General features: G+C 43.4%; 2 protein-coding genes across 3 annotated transcripts; both read left to right on the plus strand.

The window, feature by feature from the left end:
• The first annotated feature begins 953 nt into the window (after positions 1–953).
• Positions 954–14,900, plus strand: ano5a (anoctamin 5a). Of its 2 annotated transcripts, none has more exons than XM_055509860.1 (23): positions 954–1,365; positions 3,589–3,650; positions 4,067–4,204; positions 4,499–4,540; positions 7,157–7,264; positions 7,894–7,962; positions 8,075–8,359; positions 8,532–8,651; positions 8,738–8,857; positions 8,942–9,072; positions 9,169–9,274; positions 9,386–9,446; positions 9,629–9,780; positions 10,021–10,101; positions 10,806–11,034; positions 11,159–11,337; positions 11,441–11,538; positions 11,644–11,774; positions 11,937–12,142; positions 12,282–12,481; positions 12,782–12,887; positions 13,091–13,300; positions 13,669–14,900. In XM_055509860.1, the coding sequence occupies exons 1-23, from the start codon at positions 1,296–1,298 to the stop codon at positions 13,852–13,854; spliced, it is 3,090 nt and encodes a 1,029-aa protein (XP_055365835.1). In that variant the 5' UTR covers positions 954–1,295; the 3' UTR covers positions 13,855–14,900. The 2 variants fall into 2 exon arrangements, with proteins under 2 accessions (XP_055365835.1, XP_055365836.1); XM_055509861.1 differs by lacking the exon at positions 10,021–10,101 and adding an exon at positions 10,427–10,501 and having other exon boundaries at positions 955–1,365.
• Positions 14,901–15,041: 141 nt separating this feature from the next.
• On the plus strand, positions 15,042–16,404 carry LOC114857607 (uracil nucleotide/cysteinyl leukotriene receptor-like). Its single transcript, XM_041071240.2, has one exon. It carries the CDS (start codon positions 15,512–15,514, stop codon positions 16,133–16,135), a length of 624 nt encoding a protein of 207 aa, XP_040927174.1. The 5' UTR covers positions 15,042–15,511; the 3' UTR covers positions 16,136–16,404.
• The last annotated feature ends 149 nt before the right edge of the window (positions 16,405–16,553 follow it).

Genomic DNA, 16,553 nt, shown 5'->3' on the forward strand with positions numbered 1-16,553 from the left:
CAGTGAAAAACTACTGACAGACCTTCTCCTGAACCCCCTGTGAGAGAGGAGCAGATACAGTGATGGGTGACTAGGAAACCAAACATGCAATAATCACAACGCTAAACCAAATCTACATATTAATTAAACAACTGAATGTCTAACATTTTAATTTAATGAATACTTTGACTATAAGAGCATGAAATGATCACAGAAGGCTCCACATCCCAGTTATAATGGGATCAAATGTTTATCTTAAAGTGTCCAAACAGCTTCTCACAGGGGAGAACACATTCATCTCTTGTGCATTCCCTAATATAAAACAGCCTCAGAAACGCAGGAGTTAACGGCGTACGTGGTCGAGTGCGAAGGAGTTTCTGGAAGCTCTCGCTCCCTACATTTTGCCAAACTAATTGAAATCATACCCAGGCAAAATAAATTATGTAACAGAGCGCAGTGACAGGGCATCAAAACCCGAGCAACCGAAATCCTCCAGTCTGTCTTTGTTTAATGGCTCCATGTGCATGTTAACACATTCTGTGGCTCTCAAGTGTATAGTTAATGTCCCTGTTAATGGTTAATGGATAATGCTCTAACGATTTAGAGCTGACATTAGGGTTAACGGCTGTAGGAAGCCCTGCAGAAGCAAAATATATATTAATAAAAGTAAAGGATGCAAAAAGCATTAAAGGATGTAAAAGGTTTGGTGCGATTCACCAACTCAGACATTACAAATATTTCTTATCAGACTCATTGTTTTCAGTTAGTAATAAGTAGACTATTTGTTGTTTTTACCAACCTTTCGTTAAATTGTTTGACCAATATCAATGTAATTTGCCCCAACTATCCAGAACTAATCTGACGTTTATGTTTTACACGTGTGATTTTTTGATACTTATATCTGTTTATTTTTGACTGAGCCCATTCAACGTTATGTTGAACTAGTTTGACAATAAATCCACATTGTTGAGTTCGTTGGGCAGAGAATAAGGAGCTAACGTTGGCGTCTAACTGTAAACAGCGTCATCGTAACCTCCTCGTCCGGACAGAGTCGCTGAGCCTCCGGCGGAGGACCAGAGGGGGAGGAGCCTCCGCGCGAGCCTCCCGCGGGCGCGTGAAGTGATGCGGCCGCCGGCTGGCGGTCAGAGGGTGAAGGAGGTCTGCGGAGGAACCGGCTGCGCCCGACCAGGAGTCTCACGAGGACGCCGAGCAAGGAGGTCGCTCGTCCGGTCAGACGCGACACAAACCGCCGTGTCCGCGGGTTTTGCTGCTGTGGAACAGGAGCGGTGGAGCCGCTGGTCCACACCACGGCCACCATGCACCGAATAACGGGCAAGTCCGGAGGGGAGACTCTGATTGAGATGAGCCCCACGCAGTCGCTGAGCGGTGAGTAACTTAGTGGACAGCTAACAGCTAGCCGAAGCTAAAGCTAACGCCAAGCGGCGGGCGTTTATATGGGGCGACTTTAAGTCCGCACTAAGTTATTATTAAGTGTGTGAAGCCTCAGCTTTGCTTAAGGAATACACGTTTTCTGAATATTAAACATAGAGCAAGGTTAAAACAGAATTTGGATATTTTTATTTAGATTTGGGTATTTAGATGTTTATTGAGAATATTTAATAGCTTTAACATTATCTCTCTGTAAAACGTTGTCTACAGACACATGGTCAAACAGCATTTAAGCTTAAATCTTGTAAGCTCCTAGATGACTCATAGCAGATGTCACTTTCCTACAGGCATATCTACATCTCAGGCTTAGAATAAAACTGTATGTACGTGAAATGAAGCAAAGCAACAAGCAGGACCTATGTAGAGCAGGGCTTCTTGTGCTAAAATCCGTTTAAAACAGGCTGCTGACTTGTGTTTTCAATCCCCAACAAGCTCATGGAGTGCATTTCTTTTTATGGAGGCCAGTCTGTGGCAGCTGGCTCGCGTACTGGAAACACTCTGTCACTCACCGGCAGCCACTTTATCCACGAGCAGAAACCCCAGGTTTCAAGCGTTACTCCGGGCTAAATATGACTAGACAGTGAATCACCATAGATGCTCTCCGGTTAATTCTAAAGTGATGATGAACTGAAGTACACTTCATTATCGTGCAGAGGAGCCTATTGCACAAGTACAAGTGAGGTTGATTTGTGCCCATGAATCCATAACTATAGCTACGGTTACCTTGGTATTGTGTGTTTGGGATGTGTTGACTTAAAAGTGGATACAGGCTTTTCCAGACATCACAGTCACAAGTCTATTGTATTAACAATGCCCCGGATTCTCCTCAGATAGTTTTCATGTAGAATTGCATAGACTGCGCAGTTTGTGACGTCTGACGGTGATGAACCAACCTGCATAATTTGGACATTTTGTGGCAGCTGAAACTGAAAATATGACGGTGACTTCCTGCCACAGGAAATTTTACAAGTGCAAAAATGAAACAGGTAGAAGGCAGCGTTTGAATTCTCTTTCACAACTTTAGAAGTACAAATTGTCAGTGTGCCTGCATTTGTCACGTTTTTTCCCTGTTTTATTATTTATTATATTATTTGGTATAACTAAATAGAAAGTTGTTGTTTGTTTGTTTGTTTGTTGTTGTTTTCTTTGCTAATAGTAGTTACACTTTTTATTCTTGAGTTTGTGGGGTCGCTGTGGTAATAAAGACAGAAGCAGCCTTGTTGGAGTTCCCCTGTGATCAGCTGCTCTTTCTTGAACAAAGCCTTAACTGTGGAAGCCTCTTAGTTAGGTGGGAAAAGCCTGTTGGCACAGCTGAGTATCTAATAATGACTTCAACACTACTGCAGCCAAATGTGCAAAAATATGCTCAACTGTGTGAGTGGTATTCTCATATGTTAGAGGAAATGTAACCAAGGGCAAATCACTGTAGTGCATAACAAAACCACCGTCATAACACGGTTGAAGAAGCCTAAATAGAAACCACTGGCAGAAAATATTTAACTCAAGTCACGTTAAACACAGAAAGATTTACTTAATATAAGGTTTGAGTTCTTGTCTCAGGACTGTATACACATATTGTCTGTGTTGAGTACAGACTAAATATAACCTCAGACCTATAATTAGGATTGTTGCTTTTCTATTTAAAAACACAGGCTAAAGTCTTATTTATTTTCAGTGCTGTGTCAGTAGTTGGTGCCTGTCGTCCTTTTTCATCTGTCCTGATGTTTGTTTATGCAAATCTCTGTTCAGAATGTACTTTGGGTGGCTGTGTTTGCATTTGATAGGCAATGATGGGTAGGTAAATGTAGAGTGGTTAGAATCAAGTAGATTGTGAGGGTTGATCAGACCCTTGAGTGGTGGCTCCTGTGGCAGTAGATTTGCAGGAAAGCCAAATATCTGTTTGTTCTTTGATGATCGCGTTAAGCCATGTTTCTGGCCTGTGGTACAGTAGTGCTGCCACTAAATGCTGTACAAATATAGACCACAGCGCTGGCGTCCTGTCAGCGCTGCTTTCTCAACTAAAGCAACTGTTCATACGGCTAAAACTTAGCTCCACTCTCACCCGTTAGCCCGCATGGTGTTTATTGACTACTACGGAGCCGTGATGAGTCGTTGCAATTCAGTTTTTAATGCTGGCCTTCTTGTGTTTCCGTCTTACAGATGATGCGAATGGTTTCCACCAGCATGTCTCATCCAGTGCAGGATCCCTCCAACAGCCAGCGGTAAACCCTAAACACCACATGCTCATATTCACACAGCAAGTCTGAGATGTTATGTGCTTGTATTAAGCTTATATTTGAATTTACGACAGATATTAAAAGATGTAACAATCCGTTATTTTACCTTCTGTGTTTAAATATGTAGTTTTTAAGAGCATTAGCTGCTTAAAGCTTTTTGTCCGGTATTATCACATCTTCACTTCCATTATATGACCTGTACACACAGTAGCAGAATGTCGTTGCTTCCCTCTTTCTTTTTCACAGAGAACAGTGTATTGTGAAACATTAAATCAGGAGGGTTGTTTGTCTATGTAAATAGAATAACTCCCCTTACCCACTGTTTCCAATAGTCATAATGACTTGCGAGTTGAACCCAGCACCCCTCACTATTCTTCCCTTTTTCGCTCTGCACCGTAAAGCCTCATTTGAGCCCCGACGTGTTTGTGGAGACCTGTGAGTCTCTCAACACCAGCCTGGCCTCGCTGGCTCCCTCTGACCACAGTGACAGTCCACAGTTCGAAGCTCAGACCTTAGAGCGAATCAGTGCTTTTACTGGGGTAAGACACCAGCCAAGGACACGAGTGCATGCTGCTGTGTCTTTGTCTGTGTGTTTGTGTGACCTCACATAGTCCCTGAGCTCAAACCTGTAACTGACCTAACTCTTACAGGATCTGATAACATTTATTTGTTTCAAATTCATTTACATACGGATGTTAAACATGAGTGTGGAGTGCCTGCATGTATCATTTCCATTCATTTTATCCCTTTAAGGCTTCTCCAGTTTTAGCTGTATATTGATTAGTTTGTCATGCTGGGCTTCTTTGCTCACTCTCCACTCGATTCCTCCACAGCTGTCGAGAAAGCGGGCTCTGTTCTTGAAGTTTCGTTCCAGGGTATGGCATGGTAAAACAGGCATGTGATGTGATGCCTCTTTATGCATATGTCTGCCTGCTTCCCAGCCTTTATCCCCTTCTTGGAGAATGTCAGCTCAGTGTTGCGTTTCACTTGGCATTAGTGGTTATGTCTAGAGCATTAGAGCTGAAATCAATACACGCATCTTGGTAGAGAGCAGTTCCTGGAGATTATGTTGTTTACTGCAGAGAGTAATGGAAACATGGTGGCAAGAGGTCTTTGTTGATTCATCATAAGAGTTCATTAAAACTGAAGCCGACCTTTGTTCTCACCTCTAATAATTGCCTGCTTCACTGAAGAGCAAGCAACAGCCTGGTGATGGTACAGTATAATTAGAACGTGCGAAGATGCACACGCAGACACAATCACAACACACTTTCTCACCATGCTGTATGTTTGCAGTTCATGCTGTTATGCTCTTGATCAGATTGCACCTCGCTGTGGCTAACCAATGTGGTTTTGCTGTGTGCAACCTGTTTGAATTAAAACTGTATTTATTACCAGGCCGCCGTTAGGGGGAAACCTGCAATGATCCCTTCTAGTAATCTAGCTCATTGAACTCTGTTATTTAAAAGATCACATCAAGGAGGTTTTCAAAGGGTGGAGGCTGCAAATCCTTAAATTGAATTAAAATAATGGCTGGCTGTGTAGCCCACCTCCTAGAAGACTGCAGGCTTTGCTTTTGGTTTAATGTACAGTAATTTTCATGTATTCTTAGTGTTACTGATCCAGACCAACTTACACTTATGAAGAAAAGCAAACAATTTTCTCTATGTTTAGAACAAAGTATTTCCAGCAAATCCAGTAAAGCCATATTCATGTGTTAGAGTTAAGTTATTGCTGAAAGAACATAATGCTGAAGAGAATTGCTGTTAGATTTTGTGACACTAACTTCAGCATGTTCAACGTGTTATTATTCTAAATTATTCAGCCCCTGTGGAATATCGAAAGTCTAAACCAGAAAGTCTAAAGTTCTGGGCCCAAAACGCCTTGTAATATTTTAAATGTCCCCCTTCTGAAATTAGAAGCCTTCAAATGTTAGCTAATGTTCTATATTTACTGTCCTTAATTAGGATGAAAGATGTCCATCTGTGTAAATACCCGATACTTAAAGTTTAGTTTGTAAACGTATAGAACTCTGTGGCCTCTAGCAGCTTCTATAAGCAGAGGCACGTCCCAGCAGATGTACCGATTCCATACAGCCCATCTGTAATTACTGCAAATTAGAGAGTTTCTGCAGAAACGTCCCGTTAAAGAAAGCAACCACCCTGTCATGGTGATCGTGGTCAATGTAGTCTCTGAGGTAGGGCAGACCGGTTGTTGAGAGAGATGCATGAGTTGGCTTCTGAAAAACTGCTGAGCACATAGATTCTGACTGCGAGGATCAGATTGAGCCACTGTACTCATGGTTTCTTCTTGGATTTTTACCTGCAGTCTAACTCATTTTCTAGAATATTAGACTGTTTGGGGACTGTTTGCACAGCGATGTCACCTCCCCTTTGATGCTGTGCCCTTATTACATTAGCTTCAAGGCTGGCCTTAGCTATGCTGCCTCCGTGCTTATGCTGCCTCCGTGCTTTTGAAATCTGTAGGAGCCTCGTTTGTTTCTCTCTCGTCCTCCCTCCCGCTGTATTTCTCCCCCACTCTTCTTTTGGATGTCTAAGCAAGTGGGGGCTTGCTCTGGGAGGTGAGTGGACTGGATGGAGCTGCTCTGGCCAGGGGATCGGTGGAGTGAGAGTGAGAGAAGCAGTGCTGTCAGGGCTGGACTGGCTCTCTGGAGAAAAGCAATTCTGCTCAGGCAGCGGGCCTTTCCGGCTCTAACCATAAAGGGAGTGGGACATGGAGGTAAAGTGCTTTTCCTTTCCTCCCAACCCCCACAGCAGTGAGCCAGGAGACAAGACAGTCTGTTAGAACTACAGTATAGTAGCCGTAAACGTGCCTGAGTGCAATGCTGTAGTTTGTGTTGGTGCATGTCTGCTATAGCTATTTTAGCTATTTGTATGGGTGACAGTAGTATGCGTTACTCAGATATTTATAGCTTCATGAACAGCTGAAGCACCACTGACAGCAAGAAGTCATGCTTCCTTTCCCCCCTGAAAGGTTTCCTGTGCAGTTCATTTTATCATAGCACTGCAGCAGCTAAGGAGGGAGCCACTGCAGAGCTAGCACTAGCTGAACCATCACAGCTTGTTCAGATGGAAAGAAGGGAAAACTCTTCTGCAATGAAGCCAGAGGAGATGGTGTTGCTGGCTGTTGTGTGGAGAATTATGATTTCATTCTCACAGTGTTTGAGGGTTTTATGGGTTGAACTCAAGCGGGTTCCAGGTAAAAGTTTTCCAGATATAATTCTGTGATTATCAGAGTTCTTGAATTGCTGAGTCTCATCTATTCCATTAAATCTTCTCCAGGGATCATTAGGAACAGATGCTGTTAATGTTTGAAACATGAATACGAGCACTTCAGTGTGATGCAGTGTGCAGGCCTTGTTCTTTGGGCTGTACTGTTCACCAATGGCACATACTCTGTTTGTCTGGTCGTGTCTAAACTAGTGTATGTCATAAATGCTGTTTGTGTCTGTCTGTGTTTTCGTCTTCTAGGTTGACAAACAACAGCAGAGTAAGGACTCTGTGTTCTTCCGTGATGGAGTGCGTAGGGTTGATTTTGTCCTGTCCTACGTTGATGATAAGGATGGTGAGAGAAAACAGGTAGGAACAACGTCTGTATTATTATTCTGCTTAGCCTCTTCTTCATCAGCTGTGGCGTGCTCAAAGACCTCTGTTGCTTGAAGCCAAGCTGTTAACCTTCACATCGGAGTGATACCTCTTCTTCAGCCAGGAGCATTCTCCTGCTGCTGACTCGCATGTTGCTCACAGCCGGTGATCTGTAAGGCCAGTGTGGTGACTCAGTGAGACTCAGTGAGTCACCACTCTGGCCTCTGGCCGGGTCAAAGCATTCACATGAATGAGGAAGGGAAACGAGACCCGGTTCCTGTATAGTGTCCACGTGTGTTGCAAATAGTATATTACAGATCTAAGGGGATTTTTTTTTTACTTGAGGGAAATAGACAGTATCTTTAATACTATAAAAACTTTAAAAACATTTTATAGAAAATCATGTATCACAGCAAATTAATCAAATTAGTTTGTTTTATACTTACTTACAGTATCAATGTCTGGTAATCTATCACTTGTATATGTGCCACAGATTGTGTTTTTACTTATTATGTTGCGTAATCAATTTAAATCAGCATTCTAAAAAGCCCATAACAGATTTAAACTGATCTCAAACCACATTTATTTTTTGTTTGTTTGTTTGTTTGTTGTTGTTGTTGTAGGAGAGGAGGAAGGTGTATGAGGCCAATCTAGTCAAAGTGGGTCTGGAGCTGGAGACTGAAGATAAAACTGTAAGAGCCTGATAGTGGTTTTATTTTTGTTGTTTCTTTATTTCACATTACATATGACTCTATAGTTACACTATTTTTTTTCTTTCAATGAATCACCTGTGACTTTCTTCAGGAGTCTGAGGATGGAAGGACTTACTTTGTGAAGATCCATGCTCCATGGGAGGTGTTGGCTACCTATGCAGACGTATTAAAGATCAAGGTCCCATTCAAGGTCAATGACATCCCAGAAAACCGTGAGATGCCCATGAACTGGCTGTCCACCCCTTTCCGCCTACCAACGCACATCATGGAGCCTGAACCAGACTTTTTTACAGCACCATTCAACAAAAGCAAGTCTGACTTTTTCCTTATCGACGACAAAGAGACGTTCTTCCCCCCTTCAACTCGCAACAGGATTGTAAGTTTACTCTGAGCATGATTATCTTATCCTGTTTGTGACCTTCAGAATGTAACGTCTACTAACATGCTCGCCCTTTGTTTGTGGTGAATTTTCATGCAGACTGTGCAGAATTAAATGTCTTCTTATCTTATACCTTGTAACTTCTGCTGTCTCTGTCTCTCTCTCCTAGGTCTACTATATCCTGTCCCGCTGTTCCTACTTCAGGGATGAATGTGCAGATAAAGACAAGAAGGGAATCAAGAGGTTACTCAACAATGGCACCTACACTGCTGCCTTTCCTTTGCATGACGTGAGTCTCCTTTTGGTGAACTTTTCAGACTCTAACACTGATCTCAAATCTGTAATTGACTAAAACTTTGTCTCGTGTGTTTGCAGTGTAGATACTGGACGAGATCGAAGGACCCTAATTGCGAAAGTGAGAGATACAATCTCTACAAATACTGGGCCAGATTCTTCTGTTTCTTCAAGGAGCAACCCCTCGACCTTATCAGGCATGTCATGAGATCCGTCTTTACTTAGCTTTGATTTGCTAGCAAAGTATTTACACCAAGAATGTTGTTGTTTTTTCAAAACAGGAAGTATTATGGAGAGAAAATAGGGATTTATTTTGCATGGCTGGGTTTCTACACCGAGATGTTGCTGTTCGCCGCCATAGTGGGAACAATATGTTTCGTCTATGGATTGCTCACCTATGATGACAATGAGTGGAGGTGAGCTTTGATAGGCTTTAATAAATTATTGGAAATGAAGGTATTTGTTTTATTAATAATGATCTGTTTATTAATCATTGACCTTTTCATCGACAGTAAAGAAATATGCAATGAGACCATTGGAGGCAACATAGTGATGTGTCCACTGTGTGACAAAAAATGCAGCTACTGGAAGCTCAACACAACCTGTAACTCCTCATGGGTGAGACATCCTGGCTTTGTAGCCAAATGTTATTCTCACAAATATGGAGCATTTGAAGGGCACAGCTGTTTCAATGAGTTCCTTAATCTCACTGTTTCTCACTTATTTCAGCAATCACATCTATTTGACAATGTGGCAACAGTGTTTTTTGCCATATTTATGGGAATATGGGGTAAGTAAAATATTCCTTTGCATTAACTCAATAGTTGAGGCTCAGATGAGTCACATTTGTTACTGTATTTCCATTTTCCCACTTCAAATAAAAGAAAACTAAACAGAGCCAACAAAGATCTTTGCCAGGCTTCTCCACACAATGTACTGTACGCCTGGTGTGACAGATTGACTTCCTTGCAGTGACACTGTTCCTGGAGTTTTGGAAGAGGCGCCAGGCCCGTCTGGAGTATGAGTGGGATCTGGTCGACTTTGAGGAGGAGCAACAGCAGCTCCAGCTTCGCCCAGAGTACGAGTCCAAGTGCACCAACCGCAAGATGAACCGCATAACTCAGGTGTTTGTGTGTTCATGAAATACTAATATACTGATAGCATTGTAACACACATGTAGGTGTCCAGGAGTCTTTACAACTTTGTACACTTCATGATAGGACCTGGAAAAATTACAGAATAATTCCTGACAAGTTTAATTTAAATATATATTATTTTATGCTCAATTAAAATGTATGTAGTGACATTAAAACGTAATGAAATAAACAGAAACAGGGTGCTGACTACATCCCATACATCTTTAGGAACAAGAGTGGGTTCTTAACAGGACAGCCACAGATGTATTGGGGAAGTTGTTTCTGTGCTGGTCCACTGTGGTCCTCTGGGTAAGAGTGGCACTTAGTGTGGAATGCCAGTATGGTAATGAGGGGATTTTAGTGTGTGTAATGTGTTTGGATCATTTCTGAAACGACTCAGAGGCATGGGTTTTCCTCAGTAGCACATCTTGAAAAGGGGTTTTGCAAAAGCTTTGCTTCAGGAACAACCGCTGAATGAAATACCTGGACTCAAGCTGAAACACCTACATACAAAGAAGTGTGATTGGATAAACTAGCCTGGTGCTCTAAAAGCAGCCTGGCCTTGCAGAGCAGTCTTTTCAGGATATAACAGGTACTGACTCCAGTCTTTATGCTTTGCTCGCTTGTGATGTAGGAAATGGAGCCATACTTACCTGTAACAAGCAAGTGTGCACGCATGTGTCTGTCTGGAGCCACCGTCCTGTTCTGGGTGAGCATAGTATCTTTAAGCTGTAATTGCCTTCATCTTCACATCTCTTCACTCTGTGCCACTTGCCATGTTCAGTCTTAGTAAAATATGTGAATCAGACCTTTGAGTCTAGAGACATGTGTGCACACGCAAGCATGACGGCTTGTTCTAACATCTTTATTGGCCATAATTCACCTGGGTTCCTTCATAAATCTGTGTGTTCTTGTTTGTATTTTACAGTGTGTTGTTTCTACTGTACTTGTCTTATCACCTACTGTGCCATGCAGTGTTTTTTCATGTTATCACTGTGGTCTCTGTCCTGAAGATCTCATTGATCATTGCCTGCATAATTGGGGTGATTGCGTACCGCCTGGCGGTATACGCTGCCTTTGCCAGCATCATGAAGGACAGCCCCACCAACAAACTGCAGGTGGTTGGCCCCTATATCACGCCACAGCTGGCCACCTCTGTCACCGCCTCCTGCATCAACTTTGTCATCATCATGATTCTCAACCTCATGTATGAGAGGGTGGCTGTTTGGATCACTGATATGGGTGAGGGTCAGCATGATGACATGCCTCTGTCTTTATGTATCCATGAGGAAACCATTGTTAAACATGTTTGAAAATGTTTATGTATCTAAAGTGAACTTGTTTTTTTCCTTTTACAACATGACAGAAATTCCAAAGACCCACTTGGAGTATGAGAACAAACTCACGGTGAAGATGTTCCTCTTCCAGTTCGTCAACTATTACTCTTCCTGCTTCTACGTGGCCTTCTTCAAGGGCAAGTTTGTCGGCTATCCTGGAAATTATGCTTACATGTTTGGCAAGTGGAGCAGTTTGAGGAATGAGGAGGTACCACATATAACCGCCTTACACTCTACAATATAACATTTGGCATTTTAATCTCAGCCTGGTGTTGACTTTTTGTTTCATTCCGGATCTTGTCTAAATTCAGTGCGACCCTGGTGGCTGTCTGATCGAGTTGACCACCCAGTTGGTTATAGTGATGACTGGCAAACAGGTGTGGGGCAACATACAAGAGGCTTTGGTCCCGTGAGTATGCCAACACAATCTGCTGAAGCCCTACCACCACTTTTACTGTTCAGTTAGTTTATTTATGTTGGTTAAAGCTCTCTACTGCCCCCTTGTGTCCTCCAGGTGGCTGATGAACTGGTGGGGCAGCAGGAAGGCACGAAGCCACCCAGAGAGTCTCTACAGCCGCTGGGAACAGGACCATGATCTACAGGGCTTTGGCCAGCTGGGACTTTTCTACGAGTACCTGGAAATGGGTAAACATCCAGTACACAGCTCATGACTCATGGGGAGGGCTTTAAGAAAACACAGTCTAAGGACAAAGGAACTATACAGTTGCAGTGAAAACTGAACTGCTGCAGATGGTGCTATTTCCATTGTACTGTCTCTCATCGGCCTCTCTCCTGTTCTTGTCTCAGTCATACAGTTCGGTTTCATCACACTGTTCGTTGCCTCCTTCCCTCTGGCACCGCTGTTGGCACTTGTTAACAACATCATTGAGGTTCGAGTGGATGCCTGGAAGCTCACCACCCAGTTCAGACGTCCCGTGGCAGCCAAGGCTCACAGCATTGGAGCCTGGGCAGAAATCCTCAGCGGCATAGCCATACTCTCCGTTGTCACAAACGTGAGTGCTGAACTAAGGACTGATGTAGCTTTGCAGCAGTTGCTCAGCTGTTCTCCTTCTGCACTATCCAGCCTGCTTTAGTGCAGTGTTCATTTTATTAAGCCAACTTGCGATGCTTCTCTCTCTGTTTTGCTCTTAGGCGTTCATTGTGGCCTTCACCTCTGATATGATCCCTCGACTGGTGTACATGTACGCCTACCAGCCAGTAGGGGTGATGAATATGACGGGTTACATAAACAGCAGCCTGTCAGTGTTTAACATTTCTGACTTCAAGCCGGAGAATAGACCTGATGAGGAGGAGAACCCCTCCTGGTTCAACAGCTCCATCTCTACCTGCAGGTAGGTGGGTTAGTACAGAAGTACAGAAAGACTGTGAGCATTTTTGGTCTTTGTGTTGGTATATGACTGAGGTACTGAGATATTTGCCTTAAAAACTATATTAAATGTATAGATAGTTAAGTTATTTTACATAAGCATTACCAGCAAGTTGTACTTTCAGGATCACTTCAAATGATAAGACCTTAAAATAAATGTAAATAAATAAGCTAGTATAATGTAACACTTCCCTTTTGTGGACTAGCTTTTGTAATGTAGTTACAATCATAAACAACAACTTACAGATCGGGTGTTTGTCTGTAGGTATCGTGATTATCGCAACCCTCCTGGCGATGAGAAGCAGTACTCTCACACCATGCAGTTCTGGCATATTTTGGCTGCCAAGCTGGCTTTCATCATTATCATGGAGGTAAGCCTAGGTTTCAAAGCTTCCACTAGCACTGACTGATAAATAACCCTGAGCTTCACTGTTTAACCGTTTTATTTGTACCTTCAGCAACAGCCATTCTTTCTCTACACATCCTTGGTCTTTACTGATATTTCTATCTAGCCATTAGTTTTGCTGGCTATAGTGCAGAATGAGATCAACCCATTATTCCTGCTCTTCCACAGCATGTTGTGTTCTCAGTCAAGTTCTTTGTGGCCTGGATGATCCCCGACATTCCCTCTGACGTGAGGGCTCGAGTGAAGAGAGAGCGCTACCTGGTTCAAGAGTATCTCCACAACTATGAGGTGGAGAAACTGAAGATCCAGCTCAGCCAAAACAGCAACAAAGAGTGTACCTGCACCCCCATGATCTACCCATCCATACCCACACACGAGGTGCTGTCAGAGTGTCTCTAGCCTAGAGCTGCCAGTCCATTAGCCGCATATGATGGTCTTGCTAGCGTATCATGAAAGTGAACGTGACTTTGCTGTAGTGCTTCAGTTACAACCTATTTAAAGAGCTGGATGTTTCTTTCATTCAAGGGGATCTCAATCCAACTAAGCTACTGATTGTGAAAGTGTAGACCAGTAGAAGACCACATCTCTGTGCATGCTGAATATTGAGTCACTGGCATTTAAACATCTGTCCCATATTTATGGATTTTCACTCTGCTGTAACTTTAGTGTCAAGTGCCATTATTTGCTATAAGAAGCAGAGGAACTCAAACACTGTCTAACACAAACCACTGACTCTTGTTTTAAAGCAAGACTATTTAAGTGCTGCAACCCATAACCAAAGACTGGAGGCCTTATTCACAAACTTTGCATCAGTTCTGTCTGCCAGTAAGAAAAATGATTCTTATTATTATGTTGGATCTTGCCTTTTTTTGCTTTTTTGTTGCCTTTATTCAAAGCTTTTTGTAATGTTCCAGAATCATAGTGCAAGTTAATACTCAAATGTTAACATTGTTGACAGGACTCAGAACTTGGCTGGACACAGTGAGCTGTTATCATGACGACCCAGTGGTCTTTCCAGAAACCAAAAACTGACATGTGAAGAAGCATTTTGTGAAGACAAATCTGTGCCGCTTGTTGCCGTTGAGGAGCCACCGCATCAACAGCCGGTGCTTGTTGAGTGTTGACTCCAAGGCCTGTTCCTGGAGAAGCTAAGTGAAAGGCTCTGAGAGTAGACTTCTCCTTTAATGTGCTAGTGTTTGCCAACATGCCGGAGCTAATGAAAGCCTGCCCTCGTCTACTGAGCTATGTTTGCTCCATTAACACAAAGCACGTCAGCCATCAGCCAGGTCTTGTGCTTCTGGTTTCCTCTGTTGTATCTGTGTAAAGTAGGAAAGATACACATTCTTTTTTTTATTTTGCACAAAGCACTTAATGAAATGCGACTACAATCGCATAAACATGTGGGTCTATTTGTGGTCATGATACTAATCAGTGTTGTGAAGTAGTAATGCTGTATGTGACCATCCTAGTTTATTTAAATGGAGCAGGAGTTGTACTTTATTGAAGGAGCTTCCAAGTCAGGTTTTTACGTTGAGCTTAAATCGTGTTTGAAACAAAGATACACCTTTATCATGACACACTGATGAAGCTGCCTACACAGAGTCCTGTGTATCTGAATTTTATGTAAAATAGCTGGCTGTATTACACTCAGGCAACTAAATTTGATGTTTGTCAGATTTTATTCTGGACGATTTTGATCTTGCCTTTTCAAGCCTTGTGCTTCACTAAACTAATGCCTTTTAAAGCCTTATATCACACATACCAATGTTTTCTTTTCTACTTTTTCCACATATAATAGTATTTTATCTCTTTTGTTAGGATTAGTAATATTACTGTTACTGTATGTGAAAGAATGAGATGGTTTACTCTATGCTTTTTATGCTTTAAGTTACAATTTCCTATTTTTATTCATTTTCTGTACTATTTGTTATTTTCCCATGAGGACAATCCTCCAGAATAAAAAACAGTTTAAGTTGAATTATTGGACCTGTTTGGTGCAGTCACTGTGGGCTGTGGGCTCCTTTTGCTGAGGATATGCAAGTTGCTACATACTGTACTGTAGCAGATGGCCTGAAAGAACACTGATAACAATTCAGTGTTTGTTCATGCTGGTGGGTGTGTTTGAGACCAAAATACGTTTGCATGGTTGTTTCACTGGACTCTTACTGAAAGACATGGGCAACACTCAGGTCCAGGTAAGTTGGATGGGTTCATTGTGATTATTAACATTTCTAACCAGCATTAGGTTGTGTTATGACAAAGGAAGGGTGATGATTAATGCTTGATTAAAACTGACTGCCTGTCAAACCCCCCTGAACCTCATCCAGCCTCCAGAGGAGGTCTTCTGCGACCTGGACACACATCAGGCCTTGCAGACTTCGGTGCAGCTTTACGTGATGCCGTCCTTCTTCTTGGCAGTGCTGATCCTCGGTTTGCCCCTCAACCTGCTCTCTCTCTGGGCTTTCCTCCATCGTTTGCGGCGCTGGACCCGCAGCACGGTCTTCCTCTTCAACCTGACCCTGGCCGACACCTTCTGGCTTCTGGCCTTGCCTCTCCACCTACTACCATCTAAACCACCTGTACTGGAGGATGGGGCTGCCGCTGTGTGTGGCTGTGAGGATGCTCTACCACTACTACTTCTACCTCAGCATCTTCTTTGTCACCTGCGTCAGCGTGGACCGATACCTGGCCATTGTTCACCCCCTGCGCTCTCTGGTGCTGCGGGGCCGGAGGATGACCTGCCTGTTGTGTGCGGCCGTGTGGGTGAGCGCTCTGGTTCTCAGCACACCTGTTGCCTCTCTGACTCAGATTCAGACTTGCCCCGGGAGCAACCGCACCATCTGCAGCCTGTACGTATTACTGACTGATACCAGGGGGAGCCTCCCCTTCTCCCTTCTCTGCTGCGCCATCGGTTTCTCTTTCCCGCTGCTCTCCATCTGCTACCTCGGCCTGCGCAGCGTCAGAGAACTGCGCCGGAGCCCCTTTTGCCCCGGCCGCTACAACAAACGACGGCGGCTGCTGAGCGCCACGCTGCTTCTCTTTGTCCTGGTTTACCTGCCCTACCACCTGTGCCGCAGCGCCGCCATCGTAATGCGGGCAGTCTACTCTGACAACACTGACTCATGGCGAATTCCAGACCTGGCCTTTTCCCTGACCCAGGTGGAGGCGGTCACACCTGTGTGCTCACTGCCGCAGCCTCCACCGAGATCCTAACGAGGTGATGAAAAATGTTCTTTGTCCAATATTCTGTTTGTACCAAACATCATTAAACTGCATAGAAAGGTGTTTGCATTTATCTGATTTAACAAAGAAAAGCCAACGTTTTAGTGCTTCCAGTCTCCTTGATCTGAGCGCCGATAACGGTCTTTTTACACAATACTGCCTCTTCGTGGTTGACTGCATATCTACTACTTTGCCGTCATTTTCCACATCCGCCGACAGCAGGTCTTCATACATTAGTTAAAAACGAACGCCGCTGTTTCTTCGATATGTTCTGTAGATTTTTTGTTTGCTGATGTTTAATCTTGTCTTGTAAAACGACACAGGACAAGGAGCCGTGAAACAAGCTTGTGTGAACGAAGGGCGGGGGGGGGGGGGGGTCACGCTTTGTGCTTGCTCTCCGCAGCAAGTC

The sequence above is a fragment of the Betta splendens genome, chromosome 6 (genome assembly GCF_900634795.4).
Source record: "Betta splendens chromosome 6, fBetSpl5.4, whole genome shotgun sequence".
Taxonomy (NCBI): domain Eukaryota; kingdom Metazoa; phylum Chordata; class Actinopteri; order Anabantiformes; family Osphronemidae; genus Betta; species Betta splendens.

Coding starts and splice junctions, on each gene's coding strand:
- ano5a (XM_055509860.1), top strand. CDS start 1,296: ATGCACCGAATAACGGGCAAGTCCGGAGGGGAGACTCTGATTGAGATG. Junction 1,366..3,588: donor CCCCACGCAGTCGCTGAGCG/GTGAGTAACTTA, acceptor TCCGTCTTACAG/ATGATGCGAATGGTTTCCAC. Junction 12,143..12,281: donor TACTCTCCGTTGTCACAAAC/GTGAGTGCTGAA, acceptor TTTTGCTCTTAG/GCGTTCATTGTGGCCTTCAC.
- LOC114857607 (XM_041071240.2), top strand. CDS start 15,512: ATGGGGCTGCCGCTGTGTGTGGCTGTGAGGATGCTCTACCACTACTAC.